The sequence below is a fragment of the Myodes glareolus genome, chromosome 27, assembly GCF_982192425.1.
Source record: "Myodes glareolus chromosome 27, mMyoGla1.1, whole genome shotgun sequence".
Lineage (NCBI taxonomy): Eukaryota > Metazoa > Chordata > Mammalia > Rodentia > Cricetidae > Myodes > Myodes glareolus.
Window position 1 is genome coordinate 28,658,805 of NC_142052.1, and position 20,909 is coordinate 28,679,713.

The 20,909-nt window shown below is 37.9% G+C and overlaps 1 protein-coding gene across 1 annotated transcript in view; it reads right to left on the bottom strand.

The window, feature by feature from the left end:
* Nucleotides 1–1,412: 1,412 nt before the first annotated feature.
* LOC148117628 (uncharacterized) overlaps nt 1,413–20,909 on the bottom strand; it is a 41,421-nt gene continuing 21,924 nt past the window's right edge. Inside the window, exons 2-4 of the mRNA XM_087902343.1 lie at nt 4,119–4,245; nt 3,863–3,923; nt 1,413–3,106 (exon numbers count right to left, since the gene is read on the bottom strand). Coding sequence (XP_087758469.1) covers nt 1,552–3,106; nt 3,863–3,923; nt 4,119–4,245 — 1,743 coding nt within the window. The 3' untranslated portion in view covers nt 1,413–1,551. The remainder of the gene's footprint in view (nt 3,107–3,862; nt 3,924–4,118; nt 4,246–20,909) is intronic.

Sequence of the window (20,909 nt, forward strand, 5' to 3'; positions counted from 1 at the left end):
TTTCTTCCACAGGCCCAAATGATTAGGGTAATATGCATAAGCTTTATTAGACTGATTACACACAAAAGCCTTACTCCTATATGAAGTACAAAACATTAAAACACTAAATTCACTTATAGAGTTTCACTATAGTATGATTTTTCTCATGATTTTGCAGAATACATACACTAAATTCAAAGAGTTTTTCTGAAAGATGGTTTATTTTATGGATTTGGAGATGATTGTGACAAAGGATTTACCACAGATTCCATTCACTGTTATCTCTCCAGTCTGTGTCTTACACTGATATACATTCATAAAGATTCTCTACACTGTGTGTTCTTTTATTACCATGAACAGTACAGTGGTTTCCAAAGGCTTAACCACACTGACTACATTCATAGGGGTTCTCTCTCCTATGTGATCTTTTGCTTTTGAAGATGACTGTGTTATGAAAAGGCCGTACCAAAATGATTACAATCATAGTGTTTCTCTCTACAACGTGTTTTTAATGCAATTGAAGATGACAGCAACTTGGAACTGCCTTATCACACTGATTACATTCATGGTGTTTCTATCCAGTATGTGTTCTTCAAAGCAACTGAAGATTACTGTGCGGTGCAAAGGACTTACAACACTGATAACACTGATAGCATTTCCTTCTCTCCAGTACGTATTCTTTTATGCAATTTAAGATTATTTTGATAGGCAAAGACCTTGCCACATTGGTTGCATTCATAGGGTTTCTCTCCAGTATGTGTTCTTTTATGGTTTTGAAGACTACTGTGTTGGGCAAAGGCCTTACCACACTGATTACACTCATAGGGTTTCTCTCCAGTATGTGTTCTTTTATGCAGTTGAAGATAACTGCTCCGGGCAAAGGTCTTACCACATTGACTACATTCATAGGGTTTCTCTCCAGTATGTGTTCTTTTATGCAATCGAAGACTACTGTGTTCGGAAAAGGCCTTACCACACTGATTACATTCATAGGGTTTCTGTCCAGTATGTGTTCTTCTATGCCTTCAAAGAGTATTGTTCAGGGAAAAGGCCTTACCACATTGATTACATTGATAGGGTTTCTCTCCAGTATGTGTTCTTTTATGATTTTGAAGATCACTGTGAAATACAAAGGCCTTGCCACACTGATTACATTCATAGGGTTTCTCTCCAGTATGTGTTCTTTTATGCTGTTGAAGACTACTGTGCCAGGCAAATGCCTTACCACATTGATTACATTCATAGAGTGTCTCTCCAATATGTGTTTTTTTATGCTTTTGAAGATTATTGAGCCAGGAAAATGCCTTACTACATTGATTACATTCATAGGGTTTCTCTTCGGTATGTGTTGTTTTATGCAATTGAAGAGTACTGTGTTGGGCAAAGGCCTTACCACATTGATTACGTTCATAGGGTTTTTCTCCAGTATGTGTTCTTTTATGGTTTTGAAGACTACTGTGCCAGGCAAATGCCTTACCACATTGATTACATTCATAGGGTTTTTCTCCAGTATGTGTTTTTTTTATGGTTTTGAAGAGCACTGTGAAATACAAAGACCTTACCACACTGATTTCAATCATGGGGTTTCGCTCCAGTATGTATTCTTTTATGCTTTTGAAGATTACTATGATCTGCAAAGGCCTTTTCACACTGATTGCATTCATAGGGTTTTTCTCCAGTATGTCTTCTTTTATGCAGTTGAAGACTATTGTGTCGGGCAAAGGCCTTACCACACTGATTACATTCATAGGGTTTCTCTCCAGTATGTGTTCTTTTATGCAGTTGAAGATGACTGTACCGGGCAAAGGCCTTACCACACTGATTACATTCATAGGGTTTCTCTCCAGTAAGTGTTCTTTTATGCAACTGAAGTTTACTGTGCTGGGCAAAGGCCTTACCACATTGATTACATTCATAGGGTTTTCCTCCAATTTGTGTTTTTTTATGGTTTTGAAGAGCACTGTGAAATACAAAGACCTTACTACACTGATTACAATCATGGGGTTTCGCTCCAGTATGTATTCTTTTATGTTTTTGAAGATTACTATGATCTGCAAAGGCCTTTCCACACTGATTGCATTCATAGGGTTTTTCTCCAGTATGTGTTCTTTTATGCAGTTGAAGACTATTGTGTCGGGCAAAGGCCTTACCACACTGATTACATTCATAGGGTTTCTCTCCAGTATGTGTTCTTTTATGCAATTGAAGTTTATTGTGCCGAGCAAATGCCTTCCCACATTGATTACATTCATAGGGTTTTTCTCCAGTATGTGTTCTTTTATGGTTTTGAAGAATACTATGTCGGGCAAAGGCCTTACCACACTGATTACATTCATAGGGTTTCTCTCCAGTATGTGTTCTTTTATGCAGTTGAAGACTATTGTGTTGGGCAAAGGCCTTACCACACTGATTACATTCATAGGGTTTCTCTCCAGTATGTGTTCTTTTATGCAATTGAAGTTTACTGTGCTGGGCAAAGGCCTTACCACATTGATTACATTCATAGGGTTTTTCTCCAGTTTGTATTTTTTTATGGTTTTGAAGAGCAATGTGAAATACAAAGACCTTACCACACTGATTACAATCATGGGGTTTCACTCCAGTATGTATTCTTTTATGCTTTTGAAGATTACTATGATCTGCAAAGGCCTTTCCACACTGATTGCATTCATAGGGTTTTTCTCCAGTATGTGTTCTTTTATGCAGTTGAAGACTATTGTGTCGGGCAAAGGCCTTACCACACTGATTACATTCATAGGGTTTCTCTCCAGTATGTGTTCTTTTATGCAATTGAAGTTTATTGTGCTGGGCAAAGGCTTTACCACATTCATTACATTCATAGGGTTTCTCTCCAGAATGTATTCTTTTATGACTTTGATGAGTTACATGAAGAACAAGGTCTTTATCATCTTGACTGTATTCATAGGGTTTCTTTCCAGTGTGCTTTCTTTTAAGCACTTGAATATTATTGAGATAAGCAAAGGCTTTTCCACACTGCTTACTTTTAGAGCATTTTTGTCCAATATGTGTTTCTTCATTCTGTAGAAGGTGAGTGTCATAAGACAAGGCTTTAACACAGTGAGTATACACTGAAAGGTTCTTCTCACCATTTTGATTCCTTTCAATCCTGCAAGGATAATTGGCACAGTTAAAAGATTTACCACATTTAAGACACTGTTGAACCTTATATCTATATGAATTAATTTTATGACCTGATCCAATTCTAAAAGGAATTAGGCATTAAGATATCATAACTCTGTTTAAAATCATGTTTGCTTTTTAATTAATTGTCAGGTTGCACCTAGAAATATGAGTATAATGATAAATTCCTTTGTTTCATGGTATACCTTTTTGCATTTACAAAAACATTTCATATTATATTATTCACTTTTTGGAAGAATACTGAATACACTGAGAGATTTACCAAGTTTACTGCATTCATAAATTTTACTATACTGTGAATCATTTATATTTGCTAAGTGAACTAGGACATTCATAAGTATTTACACAAACCTAGAACTCATGTGGCATTTTTGTAATGTTTATATATTAATAATGATGGTAGAAAACCATCAGTATTCCATCCTTGAATCAAATTCAACAAGTATACTCTACATGGGAACTACTGCTGATCTTCTTTTTGTCCTTAAGGACATGTATGTTAAATCTTTACATATCCCTTTGCTCATAAGCTTATATACACATAGAAAAGGAAGAATAATTCACAGACATGAAATTGAAGTATATGGATTTCTGAGAATTTAATAACCATCTATGCACTTAAAGCTGTGCTTATTTGCATTGCTACTTTTATTTAAAAGTTCTAGGAAAAAGTGCAATCTCATCAGAGGCACATTGGTATCAACTTGCACATGAAAATTACCTTGCATGTCTTCTAGAACATTGCCATAGTTCTTCAGTGTTATGGTCTTCCCAAATGTAACCTGAAATACAGGACCAGAATATCTGTCATATCATTTAACAATGTGCAACATTTAGCTTATTATCTTAAGTGCACCTAAGAACTATTACTGCTTTATTCACCTCATTCTTCTTTCTAAATCAAATTGCAGAACAACATCCTTAACTAAGGAAAAGCTGTTTCCATACTTTGAAACATGAAGGAAATTCATTTTTACCTATAGAAATGAGGTTCCTGTAGGTCTCCAGCATTACATCTTTATAGAGATTCTTCTGGGAAGGATTCAGCAGATCCCACTCTTCCCGAGTGAAGTTGATATACACATCATCATAGGTCACTGCCTTCTAAAATATATCACACATGTAAAATGGAAAGCATGACAGTGATAAAGTTGGAAATGCATACTTCTTTCAGAGTATAGACATATGATTCTGGGGTTCCTTACTCTTATTCCATGACATAGACAGTCACTTTGGAAGGAAATTGAAAAGCAGAGTAAACTCTGTCATTTCTACATGTCTTTATATGGGATATCACCTCATAAGATCAATGTCTACTGACAGACAGGAAGAGACAACAAAAAAGATCAACAGTATACAGTATGCATGAGAAAATTGTATGAAGAGTCACAGACCACAAAATAAAAAGTAATATGGACACACTGGGTGTATTGTGTCTTTAACCACAACACTCAGAAAACAAAGGTGGGTATATTTGTCTTGAAGTTGAATGTCAGTCAAGGCTATACAATCAGGTCCAGGACAGGTGGAAGGACACATTAAGACACTGTCCCCATTGCAAAATCCGTGAAACAGACAAATGGAACAGAAAAAAACTGAAAGACATTTATTGAAGTTCTTACAAATAATTTTGCATTCACTCTAGTTTTGTATTCATCTTCCAGCTATCTAAGTGCCATAATTTAAACTGTAATTCCAATAACATTTTGTCGAAAGCAACTTTGTGTATAAGGCAGTTAAAATGGACAGATGAAAACACTAGAAATATAAATGTTGGTCATAAATAATCAACACAGGGCTGGAGAGAGGGCAGAGTAATTCAGAGTTCTTGCTGGTCTTGAATGGAGGTGGGCACATTTTCCAGTTCTTACACAGGGATCACAACTTTCCATTGTTCCTTGATCAGGAATTCTGAGATCTTTAGATCACCTTGATACCCAGGTAATGAATTTCCATGCAGACATATAAAAGAGTCATATTGATTTTAAAAATATCAAATCAAGCATAACAGGCCAGACGAAGTTCATGTACTTGCAATTAACTGACTCAAAATGTTCAGGCAGTATTAATGTCATAAATACATGACACCTGGGAAACAGAGTGAAACCCTCTTTCAAATTTTAAAATTCAAGATACACATGAAGCTCAGCACAGCAACATATACTTGACATATAAAAAAACTATATTCCAGGGCTATCACCCTATAATATAAAAATGAATAGAGCCAGAAATGATGCCTCCCCCTTTACCTTCAGGAATTTGGAGCCACATAGTAAGGGTGACTTAGACAAGCAAACAAAACAATTAAAATAGCAGGTTTCCAAACTCCGTAAAAGCAACTGTTTCGGCTATATCTTATTCTTACTTATAGAATATAGGTAAGATATAGAAAATATAGACCAAGCCTATAATGATAGCAAAATCATTTCAGTATAAGTAAGAAATTGTCAAATTAATGACAAACACAAAACAGTAGATATAAATGTCAGGAAATAGTTAAGGGTATTGAGACTCACCACATACAGTGAGGAATTTCATCTAGACAGGCTTCTCCTACTAAAGATTCACAGGAAATTGAAAGAAAGTCACCAAGGAGAGAAACTTTTTCAAATACATGATGTTTTCTGGGAGGTTTTTCATTCAATAAGTACATTCTGACCCCAGTCATTATTGATTCATGGTCAACAATAGAAAAAATGCATTTAGTCATTTCAAGGATAGACATTTAATGACCCTCATCTGCAATAGTCCCTACACTGTCCAAATGTGCAATGTCCCCTCTTGCACTCAGGACAATCTGTTGACAACAATATCTTATAAAACCTGATACACGTTACCTCTTCCTAACATCAATGGCACAAAATAACATTAACATTCCAAAAGAGAAAAATAAACACACAGTAAGGGATGATTGGACCAAGGCAAGACTGAAGCAGAGCCAGACAACCAACAAATCCTGTAGCTCTCTGGTCAGATGTATGGGCTTCAATTTCAAATGACTTAAATGGCCCTATCCCTGCAACTTCTCATGCATTTCTCTCTTTGGTAACTTCCACTCACTATAAGCAGCTAGGTCTCCATGGAAGTTGTGTCATAACTTACGAATCTTAACATCTGTGGGCTCAAAATGTAACCCAGTGTTTTTTGAAATAATATTTTTAAATGTGGTATATTTATTTATGTTGTGGAGCATTTGTTTTAATGATGCAAAGAATTGTTCCATTGGTTTAGCTGTGTGACGCTGTGACGCTTTGCCTATTTAAAATACCTAGTTGGTCTAAAAAAGAATTGAATGACCAATTGCAGGACAAGAAAGGACAGGCAGGCCTGTGAGAAAAAGAGAATAAATGGTAGGAAAAATCTGGGAGGATTAAAGAAGAGGCAGCATAAGGAGAGAACAACAGGAGCCTTTAATCCAGCTACACAGCAAGCCATGGAGTAAGAAATAAAGAGAGGAATAACGATAAAGGCCAGGGGGAAATGCAGAGAGAACAGTTAAATTAACAACAACCTGCCTTGAAACAAGCCAAAGTCAAGTATTTATAAGAAAAAAAATAAGCTTTCATGTGTGAAATTTAATTGTGAACTGGGTGGCTGGCCCTAAAGGAAGAAGGGAGTAAAAGAAACAACCAACAACACCACACCCAGCTCCAATCTTCTCAGCTTCATGCCATGAACTCTCACTGTCTCCTCATTGGGCTTCTGACTCTGCCAAACACAGATGCCTGAAACAATGGTAAACTGTCAGCATAAACTAAAAATCCATGATCCTAAATTTTGATTCTTTCAGTTCCCAAGACCAACACATTACTGGTGATCCTGAGAAGTAGGGTTTTTGTTTAACTGCAAAAAGCACTAACGAGATTGGACCACAAGTGTAGAAGGTTTGGAATGAAGTAGCTTCCTGAGACTGAGTCACTTTGCTCAACCATCTTTAAATTGAAGGCTTATGTGTATGGAGTCTTACTCTTAGGGCACCTTGATAAGCTTCCAGTCCAGAGCAATGGCTTTTTCTGTAATGATGATAAACTCTTTGAAAAATCCTGCCTGTATTAACACATGAATGCCCTTTGAAACTACCTTTTCATTTTCATTTATTTCTGCCCTACTTGTGTTTTTTTTACTGTACAGCTAAGTAAGTCATCAGTGATAACCATTGAACAACTTCAATATTCCATTAAAGACATTAGCCCATTACATTTTAATTTGGCATTACTAAATTTCTAGAGCATAGGCAGAATAATAAAAAATTTGGAGATAAAATTTCACACAAATGTCTGGATAGTGGTGACACATGCCTTTAATCCCAGCCCTGGGGAGACAGAGGCAGGTAAAGCCCTTGAGGTTGAGGCCAGCCTGGTCCACAAGAGCTAGCGCCGCGACAGGTAGGACTGTTACACTGGAAAACCCTGTCCTGGAAAAAAAAATCAGACAAAAGAACCCAGGATTGTTTTTTTTATCAACTTTATTTTCAACTGAAATCTAATGATGTCAATACCCACTTTCTGCCATTACATTTTCATTTTCCTGGTCCTACAAGAACAGTTAATTATGTTCAAGTTTCTATTTTTTTGTCACATAAAAATCGGGATATCTGCCTCAGTTGGTGGACCAACCCCAAGTGGTACTGAGTCTTTTCCCTCCTTCTAATTTTCAACTGGACCTTGGGAGCTCAGTCTATTCCTCTGATGAGGGTCTCTGTTTCTATCTTCATCTGTTGCCAGATGAAGATTCTATGGTGATATACGAGATAATCAGTGTTAGTGAGGAAAGGAACTTTCAGGTACTCTCTCCCCTACTGTTGACGGCCCTAGCTGGAGACATCCCATGGACACCTGGGATCCCCTCTAGATTCAAGTCTCTTGCCAACCCTAAAATGGATGCCTTAATGTCGATATTGTCTTCCCTGCTCCTATATCCACTTCTAGTTCCCAATTTTTTAATTTATGCCATAATTACATACCTGAAGCACTTTTAGCAACTACTTCAGTATCACATTAAATACACATGAAGAAAATAACCTTTCATGCAGTAATAGTTGAAAGAGTATGGGAAAAATGAAGTGTAATATTGAGTGTCAAACTGATGAAAAATTTATCAAACAGTATGAGCCATTAGCTCTATGGCAAGATTTAATCATTTGTTTTGATCAAGGTGAAGGTACTTGTGAGTAGAAATATATTTATCATTAAATTTTATCTTGCTGTCATTTATTCAAGTCTATTAAAATTTAAAATTAAGTAAATGGATGCTTACAAGGGATATACGAACATTAAAGCTTAAACCACAGCAAGGTAAAACCCAGACATTTTGTAGTGGATGTGTTGAATTAACAACCTGAATTTTTTTCTGAGATAGATTTTACTCATTATTTCTCAAGTCCCTAGCTAGTAAATCATTTTATACTTAATAAAAACATTTTAAGATTATTTTAACAGGCTCACTTATTTAAAAGAGTGAAAAGTGCTTAGATGGTATTTCTACCCTTGAGATTTATGAAGTTAGAATCTGCAGTAAGTGCTAATTAGGTCTCCATTTTCATTTCAGGTATTGGTTTCAGCATTCCAAAACAAATGGGTAGAGCTTTGTTAGGTTTAAGAAACAGTAAAAAGAACAGCAGTCTGAAACGTTTGGGGAGGGGAAGTTTTGTTGACCAGGGTCTCACAAGATACCTTAGCCTGATTTGAATCTATTGGTGATACTCCTGTATCAACTTGCTATGCACTAAAATCTAAAGTGTGAACCACCAAATTCAGCACGAATGATATTTGTTTAATGTTTTCTTTTGAGACAGGTTCTTGCTATGTACACTAACTGGACCTGAAAGGCAAAATCCACCTGTGCCCATATTCAATATTTTGGGATTATTGGTGGGGAACAATGTGCCCAGCAGAAATCTGTCTCATTTGTCAACCTCAAATTGGTTTTGAGGCCCTCAGTCTTGAGCTGGGGAGATTGCTGAGAGGCTAAAATCACTCACTGCCCAAAAGATGATCTCAGTTATATTCCCCATATCCATGAGATTTGGAGGGGCAAGAAGTGAATGTGGCTGTTGTGTTGCTTCTCTGTTCTGTCAGCTTTACCCCAATATCTGACTCTGGGATTTTATTAATACTACTAATTCGGATCACCCTTCAATCAATCATCTTGAATATATCACTTCACTACTTATTTCTAAAGTAGACTACTTTAGTAAGTATTCATGCTTCTTCTTGTCCATCCCTTTCTGTACTGGGACTATGCATGCTTTAAGTTGGTCATCGAACTCAATTTGTACACAATCCATCTTCATTTTTAAGTTGGAATTATAACCCAGAGAAGTAGGAGGGCCCCCATTTACCAGTCTATTTTTTTTTCACTGACCAGTTAAGGCCCAGCCATGAAGCAGTTGCAGGACTTTTCAGCACTTGGAAGCAGAAGCAGGATTAGATGTGCAATGGAATTCTCAATGGCATTGTGTGTGGCCAGCCTAAGTTACCAGAGACATTGCTTAAACATAAACAAGTAAAAAACAGACTTGATAAAAAATGGAAAGAAATTCTTAATGACCTAAAAATAATGGGGAATAGGAAGAAATAAGAAATTAGAGCAATGATGTGGAGGACATTTCCTCCACACCTGAGGTCTGCATCACCTCCCTACCGGTATGGACTGCGATTCCATACCTTACACGAGCTGGGCAAAGTCCCAGGCAATAAAATATAAGATGCACACACATACAGAGAGCTTGAGTCATTCGCCAAGAGGAGAATGCCCCTTTATTCAGCCAAAAACCAGGGTTAAATACTTTGGCCCCAGACAAGGAGAACCCCTCCCAGCCAGAGGGGGATGGGGAAGCTGGCACCGAAAGCTTCTCAGCAGGCAGGTGGGTGAAGGGTGCAGAGCAGTGTCAGACAGGGTAGAGGGATCTTGGCGCCTGGGCACTTCCGGGCAGGTTGAGAAATTACCATTTTAAAGCTTTACGCTATTTTACCAGGCTAGAGCAGAACAAACACAGAACTAGCAGGAAGCTTTAGCTGGTTGCCAAAACAGTCCTTGATTTGCATCCCAGGGAGCAAGGGAAGTAAGGGGCCTACACAATGATGCATTTAAAGATATTTTAAGTTAAAAATTGAAACTCATAGTTTGTTTTTTAAAAAGTAGCTGAAAAAACCATAAAGGTAGACTGACTTTGAAAAACACAAAACCATTCTCTTTCAAAGGGAATGGCATTAATAAGATATTATTCCATGCTGTCCTTAAATACAATGTTAGCTGCTTGGGGCTGTCACCTGACAAACACAGCCAGAGCTAACGGATATAACCATGACAAACAAGACTGAACATATCTGTATATTAGAGCTTCTTGTTGGAATTTCAATATTCATTGGCTCAATTAACCTTCTCACATTGTAAACCTAAATCTGGCCTGCCTTCATTACATGACATGAATCAGTACATGCTGGGAAATTACAAAATCACTTATCCATCTACAATCATATCTTATTTCATAATGGTGACTTCACTGCTGCCTGCCTACAGTGTTTCCCCTATAGGATACACAGCCTGTGTATTTACTGTCAGGTTCTGAAGGCCAAAACCATGCTCCACACAAAACCTTTTCTTGTTATTGAAATGAACAGTTGACTCCATTACTCAAATTTAAAATTTCACAACTAAGTGTTGACTGAGTTCTTCAATCTAAATATTTAGTTGGTTTAATCACCAGGAGAGCAAGGTCAATTTCCTGGGCAGCAATGGAGTGGTATCAAGGCTACATGATCCAACAAAAGAATTTTTGTCTAAGAAACATTTTTCTACAAGACTGATGTTCTAGAATTAATATGCCTTCCCAGGCATGAATCATTCCACAAACTTAAACATTTAATTAACATAAATTGCTGTAACAACAGCAGGCATCTAGTAGTGGTTAATGCTAAAAAGAGGAGCCAGTCTGGAAAACATTTTGCACTCCACATATGCTGTCATCTTGAAGTTTCTTTTGAGTTCAGGACCAAGGTTATACTGTGAACAACTTAAAGAGGGACAGAAGTCAGGCAGTGGTGGCACACACCTTTAATCTGAACTCTAGGGAGTCAGAGGCAGATAGACCTCTGTGAGTTCAAGGCCAGACTCATCTATAAGAGCTAGTTCCAGGTCAAGCTTCAAAACTATAGAGAAACCTAGTCTTGGAAAACAAAACAACCAAAAGGGGAGGAAGACAGGAGAAGGCATGTCTAACCAAGTTGGCAGATGGAGATTTACAAACCAAAACTATTGTTCTGATCAAGCAAGATCTAAAAGATAAATTTAAAAGATATATGCACATACATAGGAAATAGACCACAAATACAAAAATATGGGAAAGTCCTGTCCACATTATAAAAGATTGTCTTAAATGAGCAGCTATTCTGAGCTCTTCTAACTTCAGAATAAGGCTTCTTTTGACACTGAAAATGGTGGTTCAAAGGAAGACCAGAGATACTTCTAAGAAGGACCAAAAATAGTTCATTTTAACTAGCCCTGACTACTCTCTGTTTCAAGGTTGTGAAATTTACTCTACAGGATTGCATTCTTTAAGTTTCATTTTATATGTATGAATATTTGCCCAAATTGTGTGTCTGTGTCAAGACCTGCCGAGGCAGAAGAGGGAATCAGATCACTTCAACCTGAGTTACAGGAGTTCTAGCAACATGACCCTGCTGTCTTCAAAAATAACCATTGCTCTTAATTTCTAAGCTATCTCTTAAGTCACATTTTTATTAAAATATATTTTACACATTTAAATTAAAATGTATTACACCTCTTTACCCTCTTGTGTCCTCTCTTTATCCCTTTCCAAATATTTCTCTTCCAATTCCTTCACTGTTAAGTATGTTCTAATAAGTTTGGACAAATATGTGAATAGAATCTGCTGGGTCCATTTCTGTTCGTTGTGTGTTGTGGTTTCAGGACTGAACATGTTCATTTAAACACACAAATACAGAGATCATCCATGTCTGAAGCTAATTTACCCACTTGCAGTAAAATTTTACTTGTTTTTGAGCAACATGATTCTTATCTGCCTTTGACAGAAAATATTATTAAAACTATGTCATGAATATTTATTAATATTCATGTATTTTTAATATTGTTACATATATGTACACATGAAGAAAATATATTTAAAACATAGAGACACCCACAAACCTTTTTCTTCAACATTTGCCAATCTGGTGCCCTAAGGCTTGAAGAATGCACCAGATCTTCAGAACCTACAAATACAGGGAGGACTGTCCAATCTGATGTGTATGCTAGGAATCAAAGATGGGTACCCAAGAGGACCAGTACTTGTGAGACAACTCTCTGGGTCCCACATATGTCAATACAATGTTGCAGGTGAAGGTGACTCACTCTTCCTTCTGTCTCTTATCACTTGAAAGATAAAGTCACCTCTGGGGGCTGGAGAGATGGCTCAGAGGTTAAGAGCACTTACTACTCTTCCAGAGGTCCTGAGTTCAATTCCCAGCAACCACATGGTGGCTAACGGCCATCTATAATGAGATCTGGTGCCCTCTTCTGGCAAGCAAGCATACATGGAAGGATATGTTGTATACATAATAAATAAATAATTAAAAAAAAGTCACCTCTGGATGGTTGGCAAAGGATCCCTTGGACAGAATGTGAACGAAATTTGTATATTCATTCCTATTTTCATTGTTAAGACAGTTCTCTCTATGTGAGTAAAGATAAAAAGGATGGTTGAATTCAGTCTAAGTGCAGTCAAATTTTATTAGGAAAAGTTCCATAATTTGAAGTGGGCTTTCTTCGGGGACATTTTTAGACAAGATATGTCTACATAAACATGGATACCAGGAATTTATTATGGGAAACAAGCTGACCTCAAACCCTCAAACTCACGGAGATTGCCCCCACCCACACTCCTGTGTACAGTGATTACAGCCATACACCTCTAATTCCAGCTGAAATATGTATATTAAAAGACATATCACTGAATGAGAGAAAAAAGAATAAAATGAGCTTTAAAGGGTAGCATGATTGCTGCGATGAATGTCAATATTCAGTCTAAGAGTGAGTTAGTAATAAGCCTAAGCCACGGCGCAAGCATTCATAAGTTGTATTAAGCTTCTGGGTCAATTGTTTTTGAAGTGGCTGCTGTGTATTTGAGAGTTTTTGGTGGGGGCAGAAACATCCACCTAAAAAAGGCACCCAATGAAATGATAGGATAAAAGTGTAGATTATTGAATCTTCTCTTTACCCCTATAATATGCTAAGCAATATGGCTATGGTTAAAGACTTGGCTTTGACAGTTGGATCCACCTGATTCCTTAGCTTTCGGTGAGTCTAGCCTCAGGGTTGAGGTACTGGCAGGAACCATGTTTAATGCCACAATTCTATGGAGTTTCAAGGTCCTTAGCACCACCAAGAAGCATGATGGTAACTGTACATAGACACCATTTAAGTGTTTGGTGTGGTGCTTCTTAAAAGGGCTGCAAGGTTTTTACAGCTAAAACTGACTCAGGAAGCTTCTCTTAAATGAGCAACACTTGCCTCTATCAGAGCCCAGCTAAGAAAATGCTGATACCAAGAAACCATGCTTAACTCTGTTCTTTTGTGTCTTGAATTAATTTCCAAGCTCTCTCTGGTTTAAATTGGATTTAGTTATTCATGTTGACAACATTTGTTAACATTTGTTTCACCTGGTTCTATAGTCATTAGTCCCCAAAACCAAACAAAGTTCTACATTGATTATAAACTGTTGTGTCTATTAGGTCATGCTTCCTATTAACTCTTACATCCTAAAATCACCCATAAGTCTTGTCTGTGTCAGTGACATGGCTTGGTACCTTTTATCAGCAAGGCAATCTCATTTATATCCTTTGCCTTTGGGTGATAACTGCAGGCTGAACCTTTCTTCTTTCCAGAATTCTCCTGCTCTGATCAGCCCTGCCTATACTTCCTGCTTGGTCATCCAGCATATACTTCCCGCATGGCCACTGGCCAATGAGCATTTTGTTAAAACAATACAATTGACAAGTCTTTAAAAAGTTCATGACCCTTGTCTAACAGCAAACTTCCTCTAATTTACAATCAGAAGTAATAGGTAAGGAACAGTTCAAAAGTACCCAAATTACATGATCAAATATTTGTACCTGATTTCAGTCTAGGAGAAAAAGTAGCAAGAGAAGTATAAATAATAGTCCCTGAAGGGACCAGGTAAATTGATCATAGTTCTTGATTCAAAGAGATCAGAATTTTGGTTTTTAAACTCTTCTTAGTATTTTTATCTATTATGCCAAAAAAAGGAAACACATTTGGGGCAATTGGGAATGTCCATATGTCCTTTTCCATAGAAGACATATAGTTTTACCTGAAATTTCCTTTGGAAATGATATGGGAGCTGAGAGGAATTCACCATGGTGATAGAAGTGGACAGTGACAGCAAAGACATGAAATGAATGGGAAGTTTGTAAACTTTCTTCAAATCTAGTACCAATGCATCAACTCTCCCTAGATTTTGTGTTTCATACAGAAGTTTAAGAGAACACACTGATTCTAATTCATGCAAAATTCCATCTGAAAACTCAGTCAGTTAAAACAATCCTCCTTTAATTCAGAATGAATTTCTTAGAATATCTAGTACAACACTGGTCCCATTTCTCCTGTGTGGTTATGCAAGTGTAAAAATAGTTTCTATTGTATGGAATCACACAATAAATATTACCATATTTTCACACACAAAAAAGGATATAAAGAAATGCATGTTTGGCCAGGAAGTGGTGGTGCATGCTTTCAACTCCTGTACCTGTGCAGAAGAAACAGGCAGATCTCTGTGAGTTTGAGAACAACCTGCTGTTTAGTTTGAGTCCCAGCAGAGCCTGACATACACAGAGAAACCTTCTCTTGAAAAACCCACTAAAGCCTTGTTGGCCAGAGAAGAGTGATGGACACCTTTCATCCCAGCACTCGGGAGGCAGAGAGTTTGAGGCCAACTTGGTCTACAAGAGCTAGTTCCAGGCCAGGCTGTAAAACTACCTGAAACCCTGTCTTGAAAAACCAAAAAAAAAAGTCCAACAAAAACAAAAAACAAAAAGACTTCAAAGATACAGAAAACCCCTGTCTTGAGAAAATGAAAAGCAAACAAACAAGCAACAAGTGAAGAAACTTAAAAACTGAAGCTTAAGAAATATACTCACGATCCATTGGACCCTGAATTCTACGAGTCCCACTCTGCCCCAAATCTCCTATTGCACTCCTCCAAACCCCTGCCACAATCTCAATGGAACTCTGAAACACAGCCTGATACTACACTGTCCCGCGCTACCTTCTCGCCAGGAAGAACGACGCGGGGCACTTAGGATTCTTGTGCAGTAAAGATTTAATGCGTCTTGAGAGGGAGAGCATCAGCTTCCAAAGCGGAGACCCTGAATGAGGGGAACCCAGCCCTTATAAAGAAAACAGTCCTCGCTTCTGACGTGTCACTCTTGGATTGGTCCGCTGCCCATTATCCCAGGTGATGCCTCGGAAGTAGGCAGGGACTCAGCAGTAGAGAGTTACCAAGCACATGCGCTGGGATTAAAGGCATGTGCTACAACACCTTGAACTCACAGAGATCTGCCTGTCTCTGCCTCCCAGGCATTGGGACCGAAGGCATGTACCACCACACCTTGAGGTAACAGAGGTCAATCTCTACCTTTGTCCCTAGAAGCTATGGAGAATGTAGTTGCGGCCCTCCACACTACACAGTGGGGACCATGCAGCAGGACACCCCACTCTCTAGGCCCTCCATACCAGAGCAAAATCCCAGGACACCTGCCAGTGGCCTCAGCTTCCCTAGCCAGCTAGCATGTAAGTTTCCTGAAAGTAGGCTGCTCCAACACCTCCATCCCATCCATTGAACCTTGAAAGTTACAAGTCCCACTCTGCCTCAAGCCCTCCTATCCATGCACCCCCAACTTAAGTGGAACTCTGAAGCACAGCCTGCTATTACACAGAAAATACCAAGAGGTGAGTGATGACCTGCCCAGCAGGACAACCTCTCTAGGAATTCCATACTGGGGCAAAACTCTGGGCCCAAACACTACCTGCTTCAGTTCATGTGACAGCCAACAGGAAAATTTCCTTCAGGTGTGCTGTTGAAACACCCCCACACCATCCATCAGAGCCTGAAAGCTACAGTCTCACTCCACCACCAAAACCCCCCATCCTACCTCCCAGCCACTTGGAACTTCAGAGGAACATTAAAACACAAATGCAGCTTCACAGGGTAGACCAAGACAGGGACCCTGAAGCACAAGCTGTGACTGCACAGACTGGACCAAGAGAGTGACCCAGAAATGCAGAACAAAAGAGCAGGCCAAGAGAGAGTGCAAAGACAGACCTCAGTGGCATTGGCTCTCTGAAACACAGAGTTGTCCAAGAACAGGTCGCAAAGACAAAAACAACCACTTCAAAAATTGGACCAAGAGGCAAAGACAGTGCTGGTACCAACTGAAGGATGAGATGGGTAGGTGCCAATGCAAGAATTCATCCAACAACATAGAAAGCAACATGGTAACACCAGAACCCAGTGGTCATACTACAGGAAGATGTAATCATACTAAATACTAACCCAGGAGAAGGAAAAAAAAATGATTTTCAATGTAACTTTGTGAGGATGATGGGGTTCCCAACGTAAGTATAGGAGGATGATGAAGGAAATAAAAATTCCCTTAAAGAAATCAAGGAAAAGACAAACAAAAAATTGGAAGGCATCAATAACTCTCTCAAAGAAAACAAGAAAAAACAATCAAACAGATGAAACAAATGGCTCAAGACTTGACTGAATTAGAGGCAACAAAGGAAACAAATGAAGGGAATTCTGTATATGGAAAATCTGGGTAAACAAATGGGAACTACAGCAGGAAGTGTAACCAACAGAATACAAGAGGTAGAAGAGAGGATCTCAGGTGCTGAAGATACTATAGAGGAAATCAAATCATTTGTTAAAGAAAATAAATCCAACCAAAACCTTACACAAAACATCCTGGAAATCTGGGACACCATGAAAAAAATTAAAACCTAAGAATAATAGGGATAGAAGAAAGAGAACAACACTAACTCAAAGGCACAGAAACTATACTCAACAAAAAAATAATAGAAAAAACCTTTCCCAACCCAAAGAAGAATATATCTATGAAGGTACAAGAAGTTTTGAGAACACCAAATAGACTGGACCAAAGAAAAGTTCCCCCAACATATACTGATCAAAATGTAAAACATAGAGAATGAAGAAAGAATATTAAGAGCTGCAAAGGATAATGTCCAAGTACAATAAAAAGGCAGACCTCGTAAAGACAAAACAAAACTCTGCCTTAACCCTAACTTTATGGAGTTTTATTTTTGGAAATTATAGTTAATCAAAAGGAAAACATCCGTTGGTCTTAGAAATTAGTTAAGATTGAATGATAATGCTCTCTTATGAACTATTGTCTCTTTTACTCAAGAGATCTTTTTTTGAAACTAATCTTTAAGGATTTAAGTGGTCTCTATAACTTTCTTCCCCAATTTAATACATATCTTGGTTTTTATTCTGAATGCAATGTATCTTTAAAGCATACAGATTGGCTTAATTTAGCAGGGATTTTTTTTATTATCTAGTGTTTACCCTCACCTGTTGTATCCTTTTTATTAGCATTTAAAAATTTAAAAGTTAATAATCTATTCTGTAACATATCTCTGCGGGCTTTAATTACCCCTTTCTGTTAACTGAGTACATATTTTAAGATGCCAGATGAAGTGTTAATCTAATTAATCTTTTTCAAGCCCAAAACAGCCTATAAAACGATTTAAAATCTGCTTCCTGCTACATGGCATAAAGTTGAATATGTGGCTTGTGCCCTGTCTACCTGTCTAATACAATGCACAGCTGTGAAATCTCTGCAAATCAGAAACTCCTTTTGTCCCCTGGAACTAAGCTTCACTGGATCACACCATTGCAGCTAGTGGCACCACCAGGTTAAAAGCATTCTACTCAACTATCGCTCTACCAGGTCCTACACTATTTGTAATCTTGATAACACAAACCTGAAATTGGAATGCAATATTCAGAACTTCTAGAAACTAAACCTTCAATTTTCTAATCTCTCTTACCAGTGTACAACAAAAGCAGTGCTCAGGTGTGCATTGTGGACAGCGATACAACCAGCATCATTTCCTTCCATTCCAGGGATGCAGAGTCTCCCCTTCCCCAGTAAATCCATACACAAGGAGGCTCAGAGAACAAGGACCACTGCCAACATGAACCACATAGACCACCAAAACTACAGTCTGGATCATGGTACTTCCAAGTCCCAGCAGAGATGACATTTCAACAGACCTGCTCTGAACACCCCCCACTCGTTACGGGGTAGCTTGTGGTTTCCTTACCACTCCCTACAGTGGAGACAGAAGAGAATCATGAAAAGAACTCACAAACTGTCAGCCACTAGTACTCTTGATTCCTAACCCTTCCCAGAATCCCTCACTGGCTACGGACAGCCAGCTGGGTCTCTCAATATTAGCAGTTCTTCTATAGGAGGATCAGAAATCAAATGACTCAGACACCACAGTCCTTCCAGTTCTGCAATGAGTATCCTTGATTCTTCACAAAAATTTAGATGTTACCACGATATGGAAGTTATGTTAAAGATTCGTTATACAACTGCCATTCCTCCATGCAAGGAAAGATTACTGTTGATCTAACTAGTGTGTGTGTGTGTGTGTGTGTGTGTGTGTGTGTGTGAGTCCTAGAAAAGCACAGCAGAGAGATTTATTTCAAATAAGATCCAATTATCCACTTATAAGTGAAAGAAAACACAGTCCTTCATTTGAGTAAAGTGTTTCAAGTGAAAAATCAATTAAAATTTGATATCTATAAGAGACAAATCAACAAGATTGTAGTAATCAGGATTGTACCAGTAGAAAGATGCCCTGTCCATCAGTGATCGTTCTATATTAACACATGTGAGGATCACTTGATTAAACAATGCACCATTATCTTTTTTATGGCTAATTTCATTTTTAGTCATAATTGAAACGCATCATCATGGGGTATGATGGAATTGGAATTCCTGTATATGAAGGGCAATGATCAACCCAGTGTAATTAGCATGTCTATCACCTCAAGCATTTATCATTTCTTTGTGTTTAAAGCATTTAAATATCTTTCCTCTTATAAATTTAAAAATATACAATGAACTATTGTTAACTATAGTGTCCCTACTTTGCTATGGAGTACTAGAACTTAACCTGTTTAATCATTAAATCTCTATCTCAATAATTCTCTGTCCATTTTTGTCACCCTTCCCAACCTGTGGTAAATACTATCCTGCTGTGTATCTCCAGAATATTTAGGAGTTTATCTCCTACAGGAGAATAACAAGAGGTAGTTGCCAGTCTTCAACGTAGCCCCCATTGTATGTGTCACAGTCAAAGAAAAGATTGTTTCCTTGTGAACCATAACTCTGCACCTACTTAACACATGAACTGTAGGATCTTCTCCTGATGGGGATGTTAGAGGAAAATCTCAAGGGATGTGGAGTGTCCCTGATCCAAAATGGTGGTACCGTACTTGTGTGGTATGATGATGTCAGATGATTTCAGATACTGGGATATGCATATACAAAATGAATAACTGGAGACTGATAATCAAGTCTAACCTGTTATTGTTTTATGTTTCATATATGCCTTATTCAGATGCCTTGAAGGTGATTAATGTGTATGTACATTAACTGCAGCTTATCACATAACGTCAGGAATATAATTTTCCACTTATTCTGTTATGTTGGCACTCAAACGGTTTAGGATTTTGGATCATTTCATATTTGGGATTGTTTCATATTTGTTTTTTTGTTTTTGTTTTTCATTTTTGTTATTATTATTATTATTATTATTATTATTATTATTATTATTATATATTATCATGTAGTAATTTGTAAATGTCCTGACTAGTCATTTCTCGCATCCTCAGACCAGGAAATCTAGATCCTGGAAAAAGAGTAGAACTTATTTTATGGAAACAAATTACTGTAGATACACTAATTTGAACAAATATAACTGGATACATAACTGGATAACTCTGCCTAAAAGAACTGTTATTTTACAGGTTTAAGATGAACATCCCAAGAGAAAATGACTGAAACTTGGTGTGCTCTATTATAAATCTTTCGACTTTGCACTATATGGCCATAAAACCTATTTCAACTTTTTAAAATAATATTTGGGGATAACAATTGCCTAATTTCCATCTTCTTTATTCTTCTTCCAAGCCTTTCCATAGACTGCATTGTTTTTTAATTCATGGCCTCTTTTTACTCTTAAAGCAATCACTGTTGAAATGTGACCTTTCTTTGGCAGCAGAATTTATGAGTTGTGATGCAGAGACTTGTCTGCCCTGGACATTGAGTGTGTAATGAAATATGCACACAAGGGACACTGTATCTTGGAGAGGAACAGGAAGTGTACTGAGAGACTGAAAGAGTTCCTACTGAAATACAAATGTACTTCATGAAAGTCTTGTCTTCCTCTAGGGTGGAAGGCCATAGCTGGGAAGGCCTGTGCAGTCTAATCTTTGATCTCTCCTCATCTAGTAGGGGGACTGCTATTATCCCAAGGCCCAGCTGGGTAATTTTATGGGGCAAAATTGGGAGGTTGGGAGGTATATTTTGGGATTTTTCTAGATTTCTCCTCTTATGATGCTCTTGGAAAATGTGAGGGAGCATGGGAAGTGGAGGTACATTGCCTTCTGAATAGCAGGAGAAGGTTTGCTG